The 22,488-nt window shown below is 55.8% G+C and overlaps 9 protein-coding genes across 9 annotated transcripts; 4 read left to right on the top strand and 5 right to left on the bottom strand.

Moving 5' to 3' along the window:
* Positions 1–110: 110 nt before the first annotated feature.
* QBC33DRAFT_219657 (DWNN domain-containing protein) lies at positions 111–2,641 on the bottom strand. Its single transcript, XM_060422771.1, has 3 exons — positions 2,249–2,641; positions 1,909–2,194; positions 111–1,829 (listed from the first exon to the last, which is right to left on the bottom strand). The coding sequence occupies exons 1-3, from the start codon at positions 2,418–2,420 to the stop codon at positions 299–301; spliced, it is 1,989 nt and encodes a 662-aa protein (XP_060287093.1). The 5' UTR covers positions 2,421–2,641; the 3' UTR covers positions 111–298.
* Positions 2,642–3,422: 781 nt separating this feature from the next.
* Positions 3,423–4,966, top strand: QBC33DRAFT_526034 (PRELI-like family-domain-containing protein). Its single transcript, XM_060426868.1, has one exon. It carries the CDS (start codon positions 3,795–3,797, stop codon positions 4,503–4,505), a length of 711 nt encoding a protein of 236 aa, XP_060287092.1. The 5' UTR covers positions 3,423–3,794; the 3' UTR covers positions 4,506–4,966.
* Positions 4,967–4,968: 2 nt separating this feature from the next.
* QBC33DRAFT_219478 (alpha/beta-hydrolase) lies at positions 4,969–7,161 on the bottom strand. Its single transcript, XM_060422768.1, has 4 exons — positions 6,837–7,161; positions 6,597–6,772; positions 6,268–6,542; positions 4,969–6,189 (listed from the first exon to the last, which is right to left on the bottom strand). Exons 1-4 carry the CDS (start codon positions 7,033–7,035, stop codon positions 5,112–5,114), a joined length of 1,728 nt encoding a protein of 575 aa, XP_060287091.1. The 5' UTR covers positions 7,036–7,161; the 3' UTR covers positions 4,969–5,111.
* A 792-nt stretch (positions 7,162–7,953) lies between these two features.
* Positions 7,954–9,000, top strand: QBC33DRAFT_575840 (uncharacterized protein; the record flags this gene model as incomplete). Its single annotated transcript, XM_060430860.1, has 3 exons — positions 7,954–7,983; positions 8,055–8,782; positions 8,937–9,000. 3 exons carry the CDS (start codon positions 7,954–7,956, stop codon positions 8,998–9,000), a joined length of 822 nt encoding a protein of 273 aa, XP_060287090.1.
* Positions 9,001–9,885: 885 nt separating this feature from the next.
* On the bottom strand, positions 9,886–10,110 carry QBC33DRAFT_555376 (uncharacterized protein; the record flags this gene model as incomplete). The annotated part of the gene is made up of 1 exon (XM_060429631.1): positions 9,886–10,110. One exon carries the CDS (start codon positions 10,108–10,110, stop codon positions 9,886–9,888), a length of 225 nt encoding a protein of 74 aa, XP_060287089.1.
* A 1,384-nt stretch (positions 10,111–11,494) lies between these two features.
* Positions 11,495–13,069, top strand: QBC33DRAFT_597384 (uncharacterized protein; the record flags this gene model as incomplete). Its single annotated transcript, XM_060431926.1, has 2 exons — positions 11,495–12,197; positions 12,332–13,069. Exons 1-2 carry the CDS (start codon positions 11,988–11,990, stop codon positions 13,067–13,069), a joined length of 948 nt encoding a protein of 315 aa, XP_060287088.1. The 5' UTR covers positions 11,495–11,987.
* A 776-nt stretch (positions 13,070–13,845) lies between these two features.
* QBC33DRAFT_555374 (SPRY-domain-containing protein) lies at positions 13,846–16,726 on the bottom strand (the record flags this gene model as incomplete). The annotated part of the gene is made up of 8 exons (XM_060429630.1): positions 13,846–14,000; positions 14,103–14,627; positions 14,686–14,839; positions 14,897–14,948; positions 15,009–15,049; positions 15,309–15,448; positions 15,554–15,780; positions 15,879–16,726. The coding sequence occupies 8 exons, from the start codon at positions 16,724–16,726 to the stop codon at positions 13,846–13,848; spliced, it is 2,142 nt and encodes a 713-aa protein (XP_060287087.1).
* A 1,158-nt stretch (positions 16,727–17,884) lies between these two features.
* Positions 17,885–19,465, bottom strand: QBC33DRAFT_219502 (DUF1711-domain-containing protein). Its single transcript, XM_060422769.1, has 2 exons — positions 18,782–19,465; positions 17,885–18,608 (listed from the first exon to the last, which is right to left on the bottom strand). Exons 1-2 carry the CDS (start codon positions 19,213–19,215, stop codon positions 18,215–18,217), a joined length of 828 nt encoding a protein of 275 aa, XP_060287086.1. The 5' UTR covers positions 19,216–19,465; the 3' UTR covers positions 17,885–18,214.
* Positions 19,466–19,887: 422 nt separating this feature from the next.
* Positions 19,888–20,575, top strand: QBC33DRAFT_526011 (uncharacterized protein). Its single transcript, XM_060426866.1, has 2 exons — positions 19,888–19,955; positions 20,093–20,575. The coding sequence occupies exons 1-2, from the start codon at positions 19,923–19,925 to the stop codon at positions 20,330–20,332; spliced, it is 273 nt and encodes a 90-aa protein (XP_060287085.1). The 5' UTR covers positions 19,888–19,922; the 3' UTR covers positions 20,333–20,575.
* Positions 20,576–22,488: the final 1,913 nt, after the last annotated feature.

Raw genomic sequence — 22,488 nt, 5'->3', positions numbered from 1 at the left:
CCCCTTATCAATTAGAACTCTTCTTTGATGCAGAAACCAGCCCAAACGCCGAAACATGCCTTTTCCCCGAGTTCGTGTTTGTAGCACCTCCTATCACACGCACCCTTGGGTCTAAAAACAACGCCCCTACCACGATCCAACACCCCCCCAACAGGAAGAGAAGGTACGAAAGCAAGCACACCCAGGTCGCAGAAACGACGCGTCCTGATGATGCGTTCTCGCTAGCCCGTGGTTGCCATGAGATCAAAAAACCGGATGTCAAAACCAAAACGGGATGCTGCTATGGACAGCCGGGGGTTTACAGTTCCCGGTAGTCGCTGGGACGGACCCGTCGTTGCCGGTTCTGGTGCCTGTGCGGGTTCACGGGCTTGCGGAAGTAGGCGTCGTCGTCGGCGGCGGGCTGGTTGGCGAAGTTGCGGTGCCGCATCTGCATCTGCATGTGCATCTGCTGCTGCTGCTGATGCTGGTGCTGGTGCGGGTTCTGGTTGTGGTTCTGGTTGAAGCCGGCTTGGGGGTTCATGGCGCCCATTCCCCCGCCGCCGTTCATGTTGTTCATCATGTTCATGTTGCCTCCGCCCATGCCGCCGCTCATGTCTCCTCCCCACATGTTGTTGGTATTTGCGCCGCCGCCCATGGCGGGGGGGAATCCGCCGTTCATGTTGTTCATGTTGAAGCCTGGCATGCCGCCCATCATGGGGTTCATCATGGGGTTCATCATGCCCATATTCATGTTGTTCATGCCCATGGCGCCGAAGCCGTTGGCCATCGGCATGGCGCCGAACGGCATCATGGGCATGTTGGGCATGTTGGGCATGTTGGGCATGTTGGGCATGTTGGGCATGTTGGGCATGTTCGGCATCCCGTTCATGCCGTTGACGGGCATTCCGTTCATCATCTGCATCATGGCCTGCTGCTGCTGGGCTTCTTGCGCCTTCTGCATTGCTTTTGGTGCTTTAGGGATCTTGGGGTTCTCCACCAAGTCGTCCGCAGGTCGCTTCTTCGGGTTCGAGTCGAGAATTGCGGGTGTTGATGTTAGTGCCGGTGCGGGGGTTGAGGTCTGAGCTATCTGTGATGGCGGCGACTTGGATGATGCTGGTGCGGGAGGAGGAGACTTTGACTGGGCTTGCTCGACCTTGGCTTCCGCGGGCTTAGCATCCCCAGCAACCGGGGATTTCGGTGATGTTGGTGCACTCGTGGAGCCCTCTTTTGCCTTGACATCCTTCTCCGCGAGGTATTCCTTGGTCTTTGTGACTGCTTCGTCGTCCGGCTTCAGATCATCGATCAGCACGCCTTCCGTCTGACAGGCTGGACAAACGAAGTCGCTCTCGATTAGAGCGTTAGTGATGCAATCGTTGCAATACGTCTTCTCACAACACGGTGTCTTCATTGGGTCTATAAACATTCTCCTGTCGATCGGGCACACCAAGCCACGCTCCTGTGCTTCTTTGTCTTGGTCGGAAGCGACCTTCTGGGCAGCAGAGGTTGACTTGGCCTTGGCTTGAAATTGCTCCCACGACGCCTTATCAGGCTCCGCAATCACAAACTCCCCATCTGCATTGACCATGATACCGGATGGTGTCTTGGAATCATCACCTTCACCGTGTTGCGCCAGAGCCGTTGCCTTGTCAACCGTTTTCAAGAACGACTTGGGAATTCCGGTCGTCCTCTTTACACGCGGACGGTTGTCATATTCCGGGTTGTCATTGGTCGGGCAGAGCTGAATCCAGTGCCCTTTCTCTCCACAGCGATAGCAAATGTAGCCTTGTGGAGGTTCATGATCCGGGACGTTGGCTGGCTTCTTGGAGCCGGGCTTGAAGACAGGCTGCTGACTGAATTGCAAGTTAGCATAATGCAAATAGAAACACACTGAACGTTGGGAGGGGGGCCGGGGGGGAAGGGGAGACAAACTGGGCCATCTCTTCTTGTTGGGCCGACCACTGTTCCGTTTGCGCCTGGAACATGGCTGCCATTTTCTCCTCCTCTGTCATGGCGTTGTTCATCTGAGCAATCGCATTGGAGGTGGCTTTTGTTGATGCCTTCACCATCTGCTCTTTTCGGGACGAGTTCTTGGCGTTGACTGGCATCTTGCCCGAGACATATCGAGCAGCTCGACCGGCACCCGGCTTCATGGGTGGTAGCCGGCGAGCGATAACCGTGGTGGATCGCGGGATGATTGTTGTGTCATCGTCGTATTCTGCATCCGAGTTAGCACCCTCCTCTATTCGCACATAGTTCGTAGGTACTGTACCGTCTCTGCCGTCATCGGTGTAGATAGCAAGGTCGAAGTCGGTGCCATCACCAAGGCCGCTCTTGATGATAATATCACGCTTGAGTTCAAAGACAGAGATGCCCGTTCCGTGGAACTCAACCCTGGTGGGCTCCTTTTGAGACTTGAATTTGAAGAACACTGACGACGCCATGTTGCTCGAGTGGTGATGAGGTTTATTTCTTACGTGGTCGATAGCCGTAAATAGGTGGAGAGCACGAGTGAGGCTCTTAACGATCAAAACCAAGAACCAAATGCGTGGGCGGGCGAGGGTCAAAGTGAAGATTGATGGGAGATGAGAGAGTGGCGACTCCTTTCGCACAACAATGCTGGAGAGCTGATGAGGGCTTTTTCTTTGTTTCTTTTGTTTTGATCCTGCCTTCTCTTGTTGCCTTCCAAGTTTCAGGAGATGAAGAATCAATTCTGATTGTATTCGAAGGAGAAAAAGGATTTCATGAATGGGGGTTATGCGGATGAATAGGAAGGAAACAGAAGTACAAAGACCCAGCGAGCTAGGCAACCTATTCAATAGAACGTTGCTGAATAGCACTCTACCCCCTGAATAGCAGCACCACGACACCTCAATAAGAAAACCTTCAGTTGGCCTGAATCTCCAAGTTCTGCATCTGATAGATAGGCAGGGAGGGCATGCAGATGATATGACGCGATGCGATGTTCGTTGCGATTAGGGTCAAGGGTCGGGTCGAGGACTGGCGGATTGCGCCCTGTCCGAGATTGCTAGTGTTCCTCCGAATCCGTGTGAGCAGTCGAGAGAGGGAGAGAGAGAAAAAAAACGAGTCTTGCCAACCAGGGGTCCCGCGCAATGATAGATGGAAGGTAAATAAATGGACGCGGCCAGAGTTGGCAGTATCGCGATGGATTCGAGGAAAAGGCGCTGGAGTTGGAAGGTGGAAATCGAAAGTGGAGGTATTCGGCAGGATGGATCGGATTTAAAGGACCTCGGAGGACAAAGAATCCGGCCGGGTTCGTGTACTGCCTAGAATCCCATGGATTGAATGCACGAATTAGGGAGTATACGTACTTCCGTATCTGACCTATCATTACCAATCCAATGCAGGCATTGCCCCGCTCCACGTGATTTGCCAGCAATTGATTGAAGGCAAATTCTCCAGAGACTGTCCACTCTGATGCGAGGAAAGTTGCTCCTGGGCCGATCGACAGCTTCCTGTCGTTCGAGCATCGTACATAGTACAGAGCTTGTTTGCCCACCCCCCGTGATATCCGCCTGGACGCCTTCCCCCGCCTTCATCAACCCACCGAAGACGTCCCACTGCTCACCCGCATCGAGACCATTTCTTCGACTCTCGAGCGTCGAAGCATCTTCCCGTCCTGATCAAAGAATTACTATAATTTGTCTGGGGACCTGACACCCGATGTCAACATTGCCACCCCTGGGATAGTGAGCCTCCAGCTTGCGCTGACGTCCCAATCGAAAACATAATCATTCAAACCTTCCGAGTTCATTCCAACCTCCGATTCAAAGTTGCCTTCTATTCATGCTGCCAAGATGGTTCTCACACATACAACCAATGATACCTATTCGCACCCCTTTCCGACCGTGACCCTCGCCTACTTCCTCCGCTACTGCTCACCCCAGCTCAATCCATTTGCCAAACATGTCTTGAGCACCGACACCATCTCCTCCCACCTCGACCCCGAGACGGGCCGGCTCCACACGACTCGCATCCATCTCAAGAAATCCCGTCTGCCGCCCACCATCTTCAAATTGCTGCCGACAAGCCTTACCGGCACGGCAGGCGACAAGGCATCGTACATACTCGAGAACAGCGTCGTGGACATACGAGAAGGGTGGATGCAGACCGAGAGCCGGAACCTCAACTTTGTCGGCGTCTTGTCCGTTGTCGAGAAGCAGCTCTACACGCTCCCGAAGGCGGCCCCAGCACCGAATACCGGGACGACAAACGTCACCACCACAGTCGTCTTCCGGTCGCGTCTCGGAGAACGCATCCGCGGGCGGCTGGGTCAGGCACAGGGACAGCAGCAGACGCAGCCGGACGAAGGCGGCTTCTTCTCCAGACTGGGGACCCGCGGCATCCAACGGAGCATCGAGTCCCTGGCGTCGACCAAGACGCAGGACCAGCTTGGCAAGAGTCGCGAAGGGATGCGCATCATCCTGGAGAGGCTCCGCCACAGCGGCGTCATGGACATCTTGGAGCTCAGGAGGAGGTCGATGGCGGGGGCCATGGAGGTGGCTTGAAGGAATTCCGTCACCCGCCTTGGCCCTGGCCCTGCTTGGTAACTTGGCAAAGCAACAGCGGATTGGACTCCTGGCTTCCCCGAAAACGCAGTCGACTGGCTTGAATCTTCTTTGTTGATCCGACTCTGCGCCATCCACCTCGCACCGCTCGTTGGCATGAATACATTGGAACCTTGGGAGCAGAAGTGGGAAAAGGGGAGGCATCACCATCTTTTTGTACAGTATTGTGTGAATGCTTCTAGCAAGGCGTTGAATCACGGGGGGAGGAAGCCTTGAGAGGCTCGCGTGCCACGGAGTTTTAGTGATGATTATTTTGGACATTTTTGTTTGAAGGAGGTATTCTTAGGGGCGTTATATTGATTCCACTCTCCTGTTGTATCAAATGGATCATGTTTCTACAGACTTGCTGAAAACGATAGCGGGCAGATTGAGAAATAAAAAAAGTAAAATTAAAGTAGTTACATGAAGCTATTCTCCACCTAGGTATCTTTCTCACTTATGCTAACGCGTCGGTCGGTTTGCTCGAGCCCGACTCTGCACCTGTCTTCACCAGGCATTCCGCCTTCGCTCTCGTGCTCCATCTTCTAACTACCTGAACCAACGACACTACTTCCTCAACCTCCTCATGCTATTACCCCTCTTCTTCTTGCAAGACCCCCCCTCCGTCAGGTCGCTCCACCCCTGCGGCGCGGTGCCCAGGCCGAGCGGGCCGGCGCTCTGGGCGGTGTGGGCGTCGGTGGTGAAGGGCTCGGTGCTGGCGAGGCTGTCGACGCGGCCGAGCAGGAACTCGAGGTGGCGGAAGGCGGCGGCGGGGGCGTACTGCGGGACCATGTGGCCGGCGAGGTCGACGTGGACGAAGGTGAGCCCCCGCTCGGTGTGGGCGGTGCCGAAGACGCCGGACCCGGCGATGGTGCCGAGCGAGGCCTCGGCGTGGTAGGGCACGTAGAAGGGCCCGTCCGGCCGCGACTGGAAGCCCGTCTGGTTGGCCCAGGTCATGTTCTGGATGCCCAGCAGGGTGCCGTTGGTGAGGAGGATCATGTCCAGGGCGCCCTGGCCGATGAGGACGTTGGAGGTGCGCTCGATGACGCTGGGGAGGACGGTTATGCCCGAGGGGAGGCTGCCGTCGACGCCGCCGACGAAGACGTCGTCGGACGAGCACTCCTCCCACTTCACCGGGGGCGCGTTGATGGCGGCCTTGACGTCGGCGCGGTCGAAGTAGACGGTCGCGTCATCGGGGAGGTAGGGCATCGAGCCGGGGAAGCCGAGGACGTCCCAGAGCAGCGGGCAGGTGGTGGCGACCTGGTAGATGTCGAAGCACGGGTTGATGGCGCTGATGGCGTCGAAAATGTCCCAGTAGAGGTTCCAGCACTCGTCCTTGGTGGTGCCGTTGGGGTGCGTGCCGGGCAGCGGCATCGGGATGTGGCCCTTGGGTGGGTAGACGAGGTACTCGTTCACCCAATCGGTGTAGCCGCAGGCCTTGTCCTGGGCGTGGATGTGTTCGCGGAAGGTGTCGTTGAAGGGGAAGAGGCCGCCCCAGTAGTCGACGAACGGCACGATGGTGATGGGCTCTTGGACCTCGTCCCATGTGATGACCGGGTCGTAGATCAGCATGCCCGACAGGTCAAAGTAAGTCGTGTCCTCCTCATCGAGGAAGCCGCTGGCTATGTACGGGCAGTACGCTCCACTGTTTGGGGTTTGCCCTCGTCTTAGCCACCATCACTGCCGCCTGCACCGCGAGGGGGGGAGGGGGGGGGGTTCTTACGCATATGACTCTCCGGCAATGTAGACCTTAAACCCCTGCATTTCGAACGTCTTGACGAAGTTCTTCCAGAAACCCTTGAACTGGGCGGCGATGTCTTCCTCGTTCCTAGCCGTAGGAGTCCCAGTAGAGAAGCCAGTGCCGACTGGTTGCTCAACCCAAATCACATTTGTGAGCTTATTCCAAGCCCATGGGTTCTCCACTGGCTTGTAGGTTCCGTATTGCCAAAGGAAGGGCCCGTTTTCTTGGAGCAAGCCCTCGAACGAGGAGCAACCAGGCTATTTCGAGATTGTCAGTACAGATACCTCTGATCTCTCAGGGAGCTCACTTACACCACCGTTGAGCCATATCAAGATCTCCTTCTCGGCCGCAGGATTGGTAGACGGGAAGAACCAGAAGAATAGCTTGTTCTCATCGTCCGGGTCGTCAGTGATGGGGAGCAGGCCCGCATACGACTCGCCAACGTCGAAGTCGACATCGGGGATGTTGGAGCCATTGACGGCGAATTCTAGGCAACCAAGGTGTGAGTCCCGTGTCTCGGCCTCACGAGCCGAACTTGCGTTTTCACTCACTCGAGGTGTTCGCGTTCAGGAACAAGGGCTCAACCACGTCGCGCTCCGAGTATTCGCGATGAAGTTGTTCTCCAATAGGCCTCGCATTCCTCTTTGCTCGCTCCTCGAACTGCTTGCCGGCATGGCGCAAGCTACGACCGGCAGCCGAGACAGCAGTCGCTGAGACGAGGGCCGTCAGTGCAAGCTCTCCCCAACGCATTGTGTCGGCCGTTGAAGTTCAATTGGCCTCGATGCGATAGCTTTTCACTTCCGAGGAGTTGAAGAGATGCTTTGGGGGAAGCTTCTCGTGACACAATGACAACCACCATCAAAGCCCGCAGCTCCCCAAGAATGGCGATCGTTTTAATATATTAAATTGCATTGAGACTCTACCTACCCTGGTTTCCTCACCCCCTCCAAAGTTGGGCCCCGTACCGCCCCCAAGAAGCAGGATATGACAACATAAACAGACCGAGGGATCCAATGGCAAGGTAGGACCGCCATCAAGTGCGACGTTGATCATGAGTAGCCAGGCGTAGCCTTGTTGGTGCCAGATCCGTGCACGCAAACACCTGCCAATACAGGAAGCTCTGAAATTAGCGAGGCCATTGCAACCGAGACCCCTCTTTGCGCGCTGCTGGATGGACAGCTCGGTGGCAGCCAAGTCGGATATCCATGGCGGCGGCGACTCGTGAGCTCATAAGACGGGGAAAGGCTTCCGCCGAAAGTGGGTTGTTGGGGTAATGCAATTTACGAACCTCCAGAGATACCGTTCCTAAGGTACGACGCATGGCTTTGGGTTGCACGGCTGTTACCGGCTGGCATTTCTCCTTTCTCGCCCCGGGTTGGCGTGTATATAGGGTATAGGGAGACCAGATGAGGAAAGTCGATAAACGAGACGACGATCGCCCAACCCAATTGTGGAGAACCCGCGCCCGGAAGGGAAGGCGGTTGAGTAGGTACCCCATACCCCATACCTGCACCTCGGCCGAGCCAAGGGGAACGCGCATATCTGGAGCAAGGGATCAGCCCCCGGATACTTGGGCAAGGGATGGAAGAGACCAATCACGACACTGGCAATTTCACGCATAATTCGTTACTTACTGAAAGTGAACCGCGACAGCGGTTGCGCATCGAGATGGATATTAACGGCCTCTTTGGTGTCAAGGTAAGCCGTGCCCTCGTGAAAGGCAGCCTCCTTCATTCTCCAATCCCCACCCCCCACTTACAAGTCAATAGGGCAAAGTCGTCCTCGTCACCGGCGGCGCCAAGGGCATCGGGCGCATGATCTCGGAAGGGTTCGTGGCCAACGGGGCGAAGGTGTACATCTCGTCCCGGGACGCCGGGACCTGCGACCGGGCGGCCGCCGAGCTGAGCGCCCTGCCGTCGGCGGTCGCCAGCTCGGGCTCCGCCGTCTCGCTCCCCGCAGACCTCAGCTCCGTCGACGAGTGCCAGCGCTTGGCGTCGGAGCTGGCCGCCCGCGAGCCGCGCCTGCACGTCCTGGTGCACAACTCGGGCGCCGCCTGGGGGGAGGACTACGACTCCTTCCCGGACGCCGCCTGGACCAAGCTGCTGACCCTCAACCTGCAGCGCGTCTTCACCCTCACCCAGCTCCTGACGCCCCTCCTCGAGGCGGCATCGGCGTCACCGGAGGTATCACCGTCCCCCGACACGGCCAGGGTCATCCACATCGGCAGCATCGACGCGCTGCGCGTGCCGTCGCTGCCCAACTTCGCCTACAGCGCCTCCAAGGCCGGGCTGCACCACCTGTCGCGCGCTCTGGCCGTCGAGCTGGGCCCGAGGGGCATCACCAGCAACACTCTCGCGTGCGGGCCCTTCCCCAGCAAGATGATGGCCGCCACGCTGGAGAACTTAGGCGACGAGATCAGGGGCGCCAGCCCGCTGGGCCGCATCGGCTCCCCGCAGGACGTCGCCGGAGCCTGCTTGTTCCTGGCAAGCCGGGCTGGGTGAGTGTGCCTCTGCTACCAACTTCTGTGGTGTTTTTTTCCCTTTTTTTCTTCTTTTTTAAAAAGAATCTATTCTGGATGGCCGCGTCCGCCATTCTCAACTCCCTCCCTTCTCTCGGGGAGAAAATATTTGCTGACTAGCTCCACTGGAAAGTGCATTTGTCAATGGTGCGACGATCACCTTGGACGGCGGTATCTCGCTACTGGCTAAACTATAGCCGCGAGGGAGACAGAGGCTCATCCAGGCGTTCTGGGTTTCGGAACTCGCTTGCCTTTTCTCCATGTAGCTCTCACGGAACCAGGCGGCGTACATCAGCATATAGATGGGGACTCATTTTGCCATTATTAATATCGAGGATTGTCGGCTCCTCTTGATATACATATATGTCAAACCACCCTTTCTTTCCTCCTGATGCAGCCAGCCATCAACCCTGGCGATCTGAACCTCTCTTATCTATCGTACTGTTTCCCACCAAGCTAGCAAAGGGCTACGTATTGATACAGGTTTATCCTATCATCAAAGGACAAAGAAGGAGAATTGACAAACAAGGAGAGAAACCCAATGAATGATGATACCAACTCCTCCGCCAAGCAAAAGCCGTTCCTATATCCTAAATCCCAATGCCAATCCCAGCCTCCCTTCCGTTTGCGCCGAAAGGGAAAAAAAAAGTTGCCCAGTTATCTGCCTGCGCAGGTTCGTTTCTTGTTGCCATCCGATTCCCCCCAACCAGTCTTTCCAATCCCCGGATTGATTCCCCCTGTATCGCCAGATGGGTATCCCGACCACGAGTCCCGTTTGGTCTCACGCACCCTTGATGGAAGTCGCTTGTATCCGTTTAAGAAAGGGGGACCTGTCCAACAGCGGCCTTCCACCCCTTGAATTATTCCCCCAACATCAAAAAGAACCCATTTTGACTCCGCATGGAACAAAATCAAAGCCCGTGAAATCTATAAGTCTCCCGTAAGGCTCTCACAGTCGACCAGATGCCCCAGCGAGGCCACGGCGTGTAAGTCGAAGTAGCGCCCCCGTTCACGGAGTAGTGAAGCCAGAACAGTCAAAAGACACAGCAAGCGAGCGGGGAGGGGGCCGAGGGGCTGGTCGGTCATGACGAGATGCCGACGCCCTCGAAGTCCCGCATCATGACGGCCATCTGGGCCCGTTTCGCGGCCTCGGCGACGAGGGTGAAGTCCTTGAGGAAGACGTCCGTGTTGGAAGACGCGCGGTTCTGCACCGGCGGAGGCGGCACAAACTGGCTCGTCGGTGACTGTCGCGTGGACGGGAGGAAGGAGCTCTGCTGAGTCTTCGGGGACGAGATCGGGGCGTTCATTGTGGATTTCTTTGTCTCCCCTTCTTCCTCTTATGGCCTTGTGTAAGAAGATGCAGGCGGCTGGTGGAGGCGTCGTCGATCTGGCTTGTTCGCCCCTTTTATACAGATTGATAGGGAAGGTAGAAGGGACGAGAGAAGGGGCCTTGATCGGATCGTGGGCAGGTGCCAAGATATATGGCGAGTCTGGAACTCTGCTGCTGCCAAGTTGGCCTTCTCGAACTAGGTTGGCCGCCAACAGGCTAAAAGGATGTCCCAATATGTCGTGATTGTCTGGCGAGTCGGGCTGCCGCAGTTGCTTCGCTCTTCTCTTTCTGCCAAGAAGAAAGACTGCAGAGACAAAGACTAGTAAGATCGCCACTGGCAACCGGTACGGTATGACCCGTAGGGGTTCGTCAGGAGGACAAGAGTAGCCGGTCAGAAGCCAACACGGGGCTGCATGGGGCAAGGCGACCAGGGATGGATGGGGAGGTGCGGTAGGTAGTCAAAGTAAAGGATATAATTGGGGGTAGGAGGCGTGGACCCTCGAGATATTGTATGGGACCTCGACGACCAGAAGGACAAACTTGTGAGATATAAAGATGTAAAGAGAGAGTAGCGGAAGAAGTCGAGTATGGCCGAGCCCTAGGCTCATATCTCTACGGCACTAGACTCGGCCGGATGTCAAGCGTCATACCCCTCCAAAGACGAAAACGGGGGACAGCGAAAGGGTCCGAGGTACGCGAGAGATACTTACGGGGTTGTGGCCCGCTGGGCCGCTTTGCCGAGGAACGATGATGTGATCGTTATCAACCCCAGGTATCTCCCAAGTACTCAATGCCGAGCACAAGGGCCAGGATAAAGTTGTGGGGGTTAACTATGGAAATCTACTCCGTGCATCAGTACGAATGTTCCATCCCGGGAATAGAGAAAAACCGTTGAAATGCCGGATTGAGAATTTGATCAAGAGGCAGTTCGATCTATCTACCTAGATAAGACGTGTCCTCGATTCCTCACAAGGCTCCTTTAGTTGGTATGTAATTAAAGATCAACTAAACCCAGTTCCTCTTCCCCAAGAAGAAGATAGAGACTTAACTGTAGACTGTTGAAGGTTGTGGACATGCCCACATCACACGTTAGATGCAGTTCTCCACCACCGTCAAGCGCGATTACGAGATTGAGCGAGTGGAGCATCGCCATTCCTTGGCTTGAAGATCGTGTAGGCTCATACAACTGCTCACGGGACATGTCGGGATTGGAACCTCCTTTCGCATGTCCATTATGGCGGCTCTAACCCAAAGTCCCCAAGTCAAAGGACAGGATTTAGTCACTAGTTGAAGACGCCATCAAGTTGGGTATCACCGTATCATCCTCTAGATTGGTGATGACTACGTACATGCAAAGCACTATGTGTTATCTCCGAAGCCCCGGCGGCAGCCAAGTTCCGAGCCTTATCATTATATGATCTCGCTGAGACAAGTCAGATAGCCTGGCCTAGGTCCCCGGAAAAGGAGGGCCAGAGATGGTTGAGCGCGAATACGCATCCGGTGACCATCTCGGGCCGAGACACAGGACAATGATAAAAATGAATAATGGGGGAAAAGCTTTGACCAATTCATTTATCATTTTAGCCTCACCATCCGTATTCTGCAGGACCTGCCGCCGGCGGCCCCACTATCCCGGGGCAATTCCCTGCGAAATTTTGGACGGAGGGACCCCTGGCACTGACAGCCAAGCTTGGTGTACCTTCCAAGAGCGGAACGAGAGACGCGACGCTTTAAGGAACCTCTGGCTCTCACAACCTAGATGGCGTGAAACGAACGCATTGAACGATCGATTAGACGAGAGAGAGAAATCAGACAGTCCCACTTCCCTCACGAGACCCGACCCTACGACAATCAATGATGGAGCCGAGACCCGGCTGGATGCCGCCCATCCCCGGCCCGCTGCAGCGGCTCTTCGACCTCTTCCCCTTGGTCACCTACCCCGCCAATGAGCTCCCCTCCAGGTCCCCAGGCCCCAGCAATCTTCCGACGCTGTATGTGTTTGCGTCCGAGGAGGGCGCGCGGAAGGGCAGCCCGAGCTTCAATCCCACGTGTCTGAAGTGGCAAGTGAGTTCTGATTCCGATTCCCCCAGGCGGGATGGCTTCTTCCCCAGCTCCCGATCTTGGGGCCACGTGCTGCTGCAGCGGCGGCTCAACACTAAGCCAGCACCCCGTCACCACCGAACTAACACCCGTTCCAGACCTTCCTCAAGATAGCCGGCGTCCAATTCCGCATCGTCCCCTCGACAAATCACGCTTCACCAACAGGAGCTCTACCCTTCCTCCTCCCGCCAAACCCCTCCCCTCCGCCTTCAACCCAGCCGCCCTCCTCCTCCTCCTCCTCCTCCTCGGCCCCCAGGCCTCCCCAACTCCCCATCCCCTCCACCTCCCTCCCCAAATACGCCCTCACCCACGGCCTCACCCCCTCCCCCCCCTCCCCCCCCCACCCCCGCCAACAAGCCTACCAATCCCTCCTCGACGGGCCCCTCCGCTCCGCCTGGCTGCACGCCCTGTACCTCACCCCATCCAACACCCCCCTCCTCCGCACCCTGTACGCCCACCCCGCGACCACCTCCACCCCAATCCAATCCCTCCTGCTACACCACCTCCGCCGCGCCGCCGCCGCCGAGCTCCCTTCTCACCACCAGGACCGCCCAGACGACCTCTACTCCGAAGCCGCATCCGCCCTCTCCGCCCTCGCCGCCCTCCTCGCCGACAGCGGGACGGGTTGGTTCTTCGGCCGCGCGGCGCCGGGCGAGTTCGACGCCGCCGTCTTCGCGTACACGCAGCTGCTGCTGGGCGGGGGGCTGGCGTGGGTGGATCGGCGGCTGGCGGACTTGGCTAGGGATGCCGGGGAGGGGGAGCTGGTTGGGCATAGGGGGAGGATATGGGATTTGTATTGGGGGGAGGATGGAGGGGAGGGGGAGAATGAAGGTTGAATACTTAGGTAGTCGTTGACTTGGAGGAAGAAGTACCCCGAGGATCGTCATGATGGGGAAAACCAATGTCGGCTTTGTAATAATAGAGGCCTCTGCTACCCCCCAGCTCAAGCTGCTTGGCCCGTGGCAGCAGGAAGGCATGTACTTGTACATGTACTATACAAATAGAGAGAACACACCCACATACCTATGCAAATACCAAACACGACAGTGTCTTTGGGCCCGTCTATTCCACTATCTGGTTATATGACAAAGGGAAGCCCCCCAGCTCTCTCCTCTCTCTCCCTTCATACCCTCCCAGCCCGACCTAAATGACCGCCACGAAGTAGTCAACCATGCCCACCCCTCCTAACCAGTTGAACGAAGGAAGAAGCAGAGTTGAGGGAAAAGAAGCCGACTACGCCCAGTAAACCTGCTCCTTTAACAATCCGTCCGACCGGTCCAACCTTTCCTTCCTTCGCTCCTTCCATCCCCGAGGTCCGGCCAAGCCCGCAGGTCAAACAGAACACAACATCACCCCAGAGGAACAGGATTGGAAATTGTTCCCAGCTGGGATGGACGTTCAAGGAGGGAGAGGGGTAAAAAAAGGCTGGGAATCAAATAAAAGACGGAACCAGACGCCGACTTGATGTATGCGCAGAGTCAAAAGAGAGAGAAAAGGGGAGGGCAGGGGCGGCCCCAAGGGGTTCGATAAAACGACAATAAGCACAAGAGCGGTAAGCAGAATCCAGACTGGGGGGTTTGGTGCAATTATACAAGGGCCACTCGGGCAGGGGTCACTGTAGCAGCTGAGACTTTGGGATGCCGTCAATGATTTCCTTCAACGTGACGAAGGCCCCATCGCCACCGCCTTCTCGGAGGTCCTCGAGCAGGACTTCCGTCTGTGCGTAGAGCGTTTCGAGGGCTGCGCGTGAAGACTTGCCGAGGGAGTCTAAGGGGTATTAGTTGTCAGCAATGTATTCCCTCGCTTCCGGAACGAGGGGTTATGGGCCGCCGATGGGCTATGTGGTACACAGAAATGGGGGGGACATACGGAGAATCGCAGAGTTCAATTCCTCCGCGACGGCAACCCGGCCAGTCCGATCGAGCAGATGCGAGACCTCCTTCACCTTAAGGGGGTTCGGATATGCGATCAGTGCGAAGATCTGGTCCAGCTGCTTGGCCATCTCCCGGTTCTGGTCGCTGTCGAACTCGGCCCGCAACTCCTGGCCGTACGCCAAGGCCTCCTCGAGCAGTTTCCCCACGACCGGGCTCGGACCCCTGTCGCCATCCTCCGTGTCCATATACTCGTCCCACTCCCCGGCTTCGTCTGCCTCCTTCATTTCTGCATCTTCGCCGTGGTAATGCCCTTGCCGGGTGGTGAATCCCTTGCGCTCCATCTCGGGGTTGCCTTCGAGCCTGATGTTCTCCAAGGCATCCTTTCGGATCATCTCGATAAACTTGCGGCAGCGCAGCCGGAAGTAGACTTGCTCGTGGTCCTTTAACACCTGCGGATAAAAGGTGCTGGTGCACTTGAGAGCCTGGTCAATTTTACCCTCCAGAACAGCCCGGCGGATTTCTAGGTCCGAGTTAGTGACATGACATGTTCTGGCAGACAAAGTAATTCGAGGGCTCACGTTGTCTCCTGTTTGCATCCTCGTCATCCTTGATGTTGATCCCCTCGACCTCTACATTCGAGTCCAGGCTAAGAGCACCTTCCTCGGTGTGGATTTCTTCAGCAAACGCGCGGGCCGTCTCAACATAGCCATCATGCTGGAGAAACTGAAGGACCTGTTTTCATGTATTGTCAGTGGTTTGTCTCTCTCTCACACTGACCGGGAGACATACAAGTTGCTGGATAAGCGCTGTTTCGTTCAAGGGTGGTGCAAGTCTCGACGTGCTATCAGTGACGTTAGAATAGGCCAATAATCGAAAGCATTTTGGGTTTGTGAGGTCATACTCTGCCTTGGTGATCTGGTCCAGGATGGCTAGTTTCTGCTTCTGTTTTGAGGGTCAGCATCAATCCAACCTCGGACGAAAAGGAATCGGATGAAAAGAAAACGGAGGATGTGCCACAACATTAATCTTTCGAGGCGCCATCGTCTCAACGCGCCGTGGTGGCAGTTATACGGATGACGCAAGATGCTACGGCGATAAGAGTGCAGGTGTAACAAGGATAGGGTACCGTAAACGGAACCGGATAAGAGACGGTGGAAGAGACGTTTGACGGGATATGGGGATGTGAATGGGCTAGACATACCTCCATGTATTCATCGATGTTGAATTGGAAAGGCAGTTGGCCAAAATTGGCCATGACATGATCGCCCGGCTTTTTCAACCCTATAATGGGAAAGAGCCTTCCCTTTGCATCTCGAAAGTTTGCATCACGGAAGGAGATATCTGCGACGGGTGAGCCTTCCATTTGAGTCACCATGGAACAGGGGCAGCAAGCAAGGACAGGGCCCGGGGGGAGGGGATGGGCCGGCGGTAGCTCGAGGTGCGTACCTGGTAGCTCTTGGCCATTCTTGGTGAACTTTGCAGTGCCTGTTCTGAAGTTCACCAGACAGCCCACTGTGTCCCCCTGGCCGAACTTGGGACCGTAAGCCTTTCCGACGTTCTGTGACGCGTAATACAGACCGTCGTCGCCATGATAGCCCCAAGATTCCGGTTCCCAGCCAGGCGCCCTTGACAGAGACACCGACTTGCTGGCGAAACCTATTACAATAGTCGTGCTGTGCGCCGCGCAACACCCCAGCAGTTAGAAACTTAGAAATAGAAGCCCGGCAGACATGGCTAGCCGGGGAAGGGGAGAGAACAAAGCTAGACATACTCTTCTGGTCGCCGGTTGAGAACTACGATCTCAAAATAATACACGCCGCACTGCGGCGGCATGTAGTGGTCCGCTCGTATAGCATACGCCTCGTGGTCCCTCTCGCTGGAGCTCCGGTTCCCTCTGTATTCCACCTCGCATCCGTCTCCTATGACCTCGATGCCCGAGTGCTTGTCTTCCTTGTTCCACCGCGACGGTAGCGGGCTGACGGTCTCGTCCTGCTCAAAGGCCGGGGGCTTCTCGACCACGTCGAAGGTGATGCCGCGATGTGACGCCGGTGACAGCTTGCTTCCCTGCAGATTGGCGCTGCTCCCGTTGCTCGGCAGACCTCCTCCAGGGGCATGGGGTTGTGTCAGATGCCCTTCCCTCTGGGTCAGGACCCTGGTCTTGTGTGACTCCTCCAGCTTCTGCAGGTATACCGAGCCCTTTAAATACGACGGCGAGAGGAAGCCTGTGCTGATACCGTTGTTGGCCGTCTGGGTGTAGTCGTCGCTTATCAGCGGATCCCTGCTCATGTACATCTCGAACGCCCGTGAGAACCAAGGGAGCCCGGATGGCCTTGGCGGCCATGACATCCCCGGTGCTTCGTCGCCAGCGATACCGTTCCTTGCCGTATCCAGCCCATAACTCCTTGCCGCCGCGTAGAGGCCGCTGGCCTGCATGTCTGCGCCGTCGGGCGGCGGGTTGAGGAGGTGTGAGACTGCCCCGGCACGGGGTGGACGCGGCAGGGTGGAGGGGCCTGAAACTATGGACGCGTAGGATGAGCGGCGCTGGCGGGCCCCGGGTGCTCCCGTGGGTGAGGATGAGTCCGGCAGGAAGCCCGACCCATGTTGGTATGGGTTCGTCATGATGGGGGTGGTGGGGAGTTGGTTTGTTCGCCGGGGAATTCGAAAGGAGAGGAGGGGTTGAGGGGTGGGGGAGAAGAGGAAGTGGGAGGATGTCGGAGGTTGTAAGTCCCGGGACGAGTTCTAAGCTGCCCGGGACCTTTGACCTTTTCGTTCTTGTATTGAAGATTCGACTATGGAGTCGTTGTAGGTCCGATGGTTTGGTCTCGGAGCAAATGGTGGTCAGAGATGGCGGGCGGAGAAATTGGCTGGGAGTTTCCAAGTCAAGCTCCGTCGACTTGACTGTGCCCAAGCCAGCGATGTCATCGATTCCTCAATGTAACGAACCGTCCCACAAGGAGTGCAAGACAGAGAGAGGGCGGATTTCCAGGCGTGCAGGTGTCGAGGTTCTTTACGCTTGCAGACGGCGGTAACTGGGGTGACCGTGCCGAAATGATGATGTCCCAGAGAGAAATGCTGGGCCGCTGTTGAAGATCAGTTTTGGCTATCAATCACGAGGTCGGGACGTCGGAGGTCGTCGTTCTAGGGAGCTGGTTGGAGAACGTGACCGGGGGCCCATAGATAGCGCCACTTGCGTGCTGCTCTTTAGTGCCTATTTACTACGGATTAGGTATCTACCTACACAGTAGCTGCTAGCCTAGCCCCAGAAAGCCACGGACGTGTTAATGCCTGGCGTCACAGGCGCTTTCCACTAAATTCTGTTGAGTTTCAGTGGGAAGATGCCGTGGGAGGGCCAGCCACCGAATTACAAGCATCCACAAGCCATACTTTTTGCTTGCCTTTACAACTGATACCAAATGATTGCTATCCTTCCGTCCTTCTGCCACTTTGAATCACAGGTAATATATCTTGGACCTTGCATGCACCGTGGCACATTGAAGGAGCAAATTTGTAAGGATAATGAGGAAAAGTAAATAGGTACCGAGGTAGGTAGCTATGGATTCTTATGCCCCTTAGCCTGGATGGTTAGGTACCTTTGACGAAGGCTCCAATATTGCAAAGTCAAAGAGGTGCGGCAAGCTGGTCAAACTGGTCTCTTGATGGGCTTCCAAGCAATGTCCCTAGCCGTCAGCCGCTCATGGGTGGCGTAACGCCGTTCACCACCGGCCACCGCTTAGGATCATGTAAGACGTCATGAAGAGAACCGTATTCATGCTTCCATCCAGCCGTACCAGCTACCTTGTGTCCCCTATTCCTTAGTAGTGTACAAATGCCCAGAACCGATGAAGCCAGACTCCGAATCCCCTACAGCTGCGAGGCTGCAATGCCATCCGAAAACGCCTCACGAGCCGGTCAGGGGGGTTCAAGACCTGCCCAGCCAAAGACAAATGCCTTGTCTTTTATTATCGCACAGCGGAGGATCACGCACAGGGAATGCCTGGACAACCCGAAGCGACCTGAACTCCAAAAAAGAACCCACGTTGTGAGAGAGAGACAGAAAAAAAAGAAGAAAAAAACAGCAACGGGAGACTGGGGTGTTGGCCAACAAGTCTATGCTGCAGGGATAGGCAGCGGCGTTGGGGAGTTTGCGGCAGCGACACTCGGGGCACTCTGCATCTCGACATCGGCGTCGTGATTGCTGTTGTCGCTCTTCATCTGGCTGTTCTCCTTGTTCTCCTTGCTGCTCCCTTCGGCCGATGTCGAGGTCGACTCCTCCGCGGCTGCCGGCTTTGGCTTGGGAGGGGCGGTCCACCGTGGAACCTCCCAGACGACACCGGTGAAGCTCTTTAGCGTAAATCCGCCCTTGTTCCACTTCCGGCAAGGCTTGCCTGAGCGGTCGAGTGCTCGGAGGCCCGCGTTGATAGCACCTTGATTCGCCTTGGGGCCAAGCCTATGGCCTGCACCTAGGCCGTTCGCTCTGCCGCCTTCGACTGCTCCGTCGTCCCTGCATCGAAAACCAAGATTAGTACAGGTTTTCCAGACACGGTGGAAGCGAGGCCAAAGGCATTGGTGTAAGACTCGATCAAGAGTGTGCACTGGTAGTAGAAATGAAAGACCATTGGGACGGAGAGAGGGAGAGGGAGCGAGACAGAGATAAAACCGGGGGCAGGAACTTACAACTTCCTCTTCTTCGGCCCGGGCTTGCCTCTCAACTTGGGCTCGCCATTGGCATTTGGAGCACTTCTCTTGGCTCCCTTCTTCTTTGGACCCTCGGTCGGGGGACCCATGGGCTGTGGGGCCGGTGTTCCGCTGGCAGCAGGAGTAGGCGGGTTCGAGTCGGAGGCATTCTCGCCGCCCGAGACAGTTGCGGCAGGAAGCGTTGTCGACGTGGCTGGGGAGTCTTTCGCGTCCTTTGTCGGCGTCTCTTCCTTCACGAGGGAGGCGGGGTCGACAATCGCTCTAAGCTTCTCGCCAGGCACGTGCAGAGTGACAGTGAGGCTGGGCTTGCCATTGCTAGGACTTGTGCTTCGGGGGGCGTTGCTGCCATTAGATTTTGTTGCCGACTTGCGGCGGTCCTTGGCCATGACGGCACTCTTGGCCGGGGTTCCCATGGGAGGAGGGTCGGAAGGCAATGAGAGAAAAAGGTGCAAGGCCCGGTTTGGTGGGCAGCAAAAATCGCCAGGGTGGGATTGTGGCAGGGACGGGGTCGGTGGTGATGATGATGATGCTAGGGGATGGAGGGAATGAGACAGGAGAAGAAATTTGCTTTGTCACGGAAGGGCTTTGATGGATCTCGTTGGTGTTTAGGGCCTGGGCTGTTGTCTGACGGAAGGGCGATCCACTGGTGGTCGGGATCTAAGGGGGCGGGAATCAACTGGGGTGAGGATTTATTATTGCGCGTCGGCGGAGGCGGGCATTTGGCTTGCACTCTGGCGATGGTGCGGTTTGGCGATGGTGATTAAATGGAAGAAAGTGGTGATGGGTTGTGGAATGGGAAGGGGAAAGTCTTTTTATTATGGGGGAATCATTCTGGTAAAAGTTTGGGGCCATCTTTGGCCTGCAACGTGCGCCATGGAGCGCGGGCGGCGTGTGAGTGACAAGAGTTGCTCTCATGCTGAAAGAATTGAGCTTCTTCGCGCGCAGTCCAGTCCCAGAAGCGAGGGGACTGCCCGTGTGTTTGATTTTTTTTTGGGTTGATGGGCGTCAGGGATGTGGATTCCTGCCTCAGGCCGGTCAAGACCCCAGCCGACCAGTGGCAGTCGAGTCCCAGCTGCGGGTACGTACCGGTTCTTGGTTACTTTCTTGGTCCGTGCCATCCATGTCACGTTGGCGATGTGCAATTAAACGGAGCCTGTTGTTGCCCAAAATGGCAAAGTCGTTAGTAGCGGCGTTGGCTCGAGATGATCTATTTGCTCCGCCGGCTGCACATGTGTGCGTCTGTTGGCGAGATGCAAAGTCCTGTGTGGCGTGTGATGTCTTCAACTTTACCTTTTATTGCTGGTTGCTTGTCCACAGTGCGGCAGCCCCCAAGATTGCCTTGAGACAAGCTTGCAACCCATCGAATCCAAATGCATCCGAGAAGGAACGAAGAGGATGATGGGATCAGATGCTCTTGGCTCATGGACCACCTGCTACAAAGTTGAAAGTACAGCCCAGTCCACCTCTGCCTTTCCGGGCATTCCAGGCATTCCATGCCGTCACGTACTAGTACAACCCGAATTATCGTGACGACTGGCGAGGCTAATAACTAATCCATTTTGTAAGCAACCAAGCGTCGAAGAGGGCAAATTTTCGTTCCCAGACGATCCTGTCTTGGCCGGAAAACGGAGACCGGCCTTGATGTCGGCAATGAAAGTAGCCTGCAACAACAAAATAGGCTACATACTAGAGTCGACAAAAGTGGATGATGCCACCTGACATACCTATCCGCCGATCCGTGTGCCACGTCTTATTACCTTTCCCGCTGCTGGGACTCGCGGACATCCTCTCCGTCCATGCTTGTGAGGAATTGAGTGCAGCCCGTGGATGATCGCGGTCCGCAACCTGTTTGAAGCTGTGCGGCGCCTTTAATGCTTGACAGGCCTGGCTGGCGTCTTGGGGAACCACAGTCTCTCTTACTTGAAAGTAAGTCTCACGAATATCTTCCATCTCTTTCCAAGGAGGTATTCAATGTTTCGCTGCCAAAGCCATATTTTGGTTTACGCTCCGCCAGGGAGAATCCAATGTGAACAAAGTGTTCGCATGCCTCCTCTCAGCAGATATCTCATTGCGTATCAAGCGCAAATATACCGCGATCTTCTCCTGGAATCGTCTTTACGATCAGAAAGTAATTCGACTGCGATACCCTTCTCTCTTTGCTGATCTCCGTGATGGGCAAACTGTCCCCTTGTCGACATGAGCTGTATCTTGTATAAGGGGCAATGACATTTGTCCGGCAAGATACCGGCCGGGTAGTACATCCCGAGATAAGATGCCGGGATATCCGCGGAGTGAGACTTTGAAGCAGCGACTTCCCATATCCCATCTACTGCCGTCCTGCGCATCGGTGAACCCGGAGCGAGCGATAGACTGCCCGACGTTAAACAACAACATTATGGCTGAATCCTCAAATTTCTGGACGCCTCCGCTGGATCAGGACTCCCATTGCTCTGTTGCAGAGCTACGCAGTCTGACCTAGATTCCAGCCGTGGCTCAGTGCTACCGCGATCGAGCGGCACCCGAGCCGAAATATCATGTCCTCTCCTTCTAGGTTGAGCTCCATATCGCAGATGGCCTCGCCTTACTGTCTCGTTGGGATGAAGGCGTCGATAAAGTGTCCTCGATAACTACCCAAGAACATGCAACCCGCCTTGTCATTCTACTCGCTAGCAACTTGACTCCGTCGGAGGAAATCATACAAGGCCTTCGCGATGTCTTGGCAATAGTAAGCCAATACACGGGACAGCGTAGGACTTCCAATTCCAGAAAAGGCCCAATCTCTGACCACCAACTGTCATTGCAGAGAAAGGTCGTCAGGCATTTTGCCAGTCGCTGTTGGATAAAGTGCTCCAGCTCAGTGAAAAGCAGAGTCTCGCTCGAATCTGAGTACCGTGGATGCCACAACCTTCATATATCAAGGAACGGCAACCCTTCTTAAGAGACAAGCTGCTGGAGTCTGCGAAGCAGCTAAGGCAACGGCTCGGGCAGGTCCGGCAACTTACTGCAACTTGAAATCTCCTTAAAAGAGCCAACGAGCTTGCCAAGTCTCTGAAGTCTTTTGAACAAGAGGTTGACAGCACTGAAACGAGCAAAATCATCGACAAGCTCGCACGATACTTCTTCCTTTGCGAAGATCTCATTTTGGTTGCAAGGAAGCCTGAGTATGCTGTTCTATTCTGGGATATTCACGTCACTCATTTAGCGGCCTTCCTAGGAATTTGCCGACTGGACGTCAACCAGACGTCGATTGGATGACCCAGATACAGGTCCTGACCTTCCGCAACAAGATTGGAGATATGATGCAACACTTAAGAGAGACAGTCAATCCTAACAGGACAACGCCCTGCTCAATGCGCTACCCTCCCGAAAGCATGGCGTGCTGTCCTTGTTGAGCGGCTCTACGGTGAACGAGGTGAGTCCCCCCAGGTCCGCCATTCACCCAAACATCATCTCTCGTTCAGATTACAAGCGACAGCTTGTCGTTCCCTCGCCAAGTCCATACCAGTCAAGCTAACGTCAAGCTCGACATGCTCTCACTGTTTTTCGAATTCGTGAGCATTTCAGCTGCGCAGCTATCTGCACCATCGATGTATTTGACATTCCCACGGGTACCGAGATGCAAGTAAGATACCCTTCAGGAGCCATCACGACTGAGCTTTCGACTGCAACACAGCCCGCACTTATCC

The sequence above is a fragment of the Phialemonium atrogriseum genome (genome assembly GCF_030411735.1).
Source record: "Phialemonium atrogriseum strain 8032-3 unplaced genomic scaffold QBC33scaffold_3, whole genome shotgun sequence".
NCBI classification, from domain to species: domain Eukaryota; kingdom Fungi; phylum Ascomycota; class Sordariomycetes; order Cephalothecales; family Cephalothecaceae; genus Phialemonium; species Phialemonium atrogriseum.
Note: the sequence above shows the minus strand (reverse complement) of the source record. Positions and strands in the feature narration are given on the sequence as shown.

Coding starts and splice junctions, on each gene's coding strand:
- QBC33DRAFT_219478 (XM_060422768.1), bottom strand. CDS start 7,035: ATGCGTTGGGGAGAGCTTGCACTGACGGCCCTCGTCTCAGCGACTGCT. Junction 6,773..6,836: donor CCTGAACGCGAACACCTCGA/GTGAGTGAAAAC, acceptor TTGGTTGCCTAG/AATTCGCCGTCAATGGCTCC. Junction 6,190..6,267: donor ATTGCCGGAGAGTCATATGC/GTAAGAACCCCC, acceptor AACCCCAAACAG/TGGAGCGTACTGCCCGTACA.
- QBC33DRAFT_219502 (XM_060422769.1), bottom strand. CDS start 19,215: ATGGGAACCCCGGCCAAGAGTGCCGTCATGGCCAAGGACCGCCGCAAG. Junction 18,609..18,781: donor GGGCCGAAGAAGAGGAAGTT/GTAAGTTCCTGC, acceptor TTTTCGATGCAG/GGACGACGGAGCAGTCGAAG.
- QBC33DRAFT_219657 (XM_060422771.1), bottom strand. CDS start 2,420: ATGGCGTCGTCAGTGTTCTTCAAATTCAAGTCTCAAAAGGAGCCCACC. Junction 2,195..2,248: donor CACCGATGACGGCAGAGACG/GTACAGTACCTA, acceptor ACTCGGATGCAG/AATACGACGATGACACAACA. Junction 1,830..1,908: donor CAACAAGAAGAGATGGCCCA/GTTTGTCTCCCC, acceptor CTTGCAATTCAG/TCAGCAGCCTGTCTTCAAGC.
- QBC33DRAFT_526011 (XM_060426866.1), top strand. CDS start 19,923: ATGTCACGTTGGCGATGTGCAATTAAACGGAGC. Junction 19,956..20,092: donor GATGTGCAATTAAACGGAGC/CTGTTGTTGCCC, acceptor CTTCAACTTTAC/CTTTTATTGCTGGTTGCTTG.
- QBC33DRAFT_526034 (XM_060426868.1), top strand. CDS start 3,795: ATGGTTCTCACACATACAACCAATGATACCTATTCGCACCCCTTTCCG.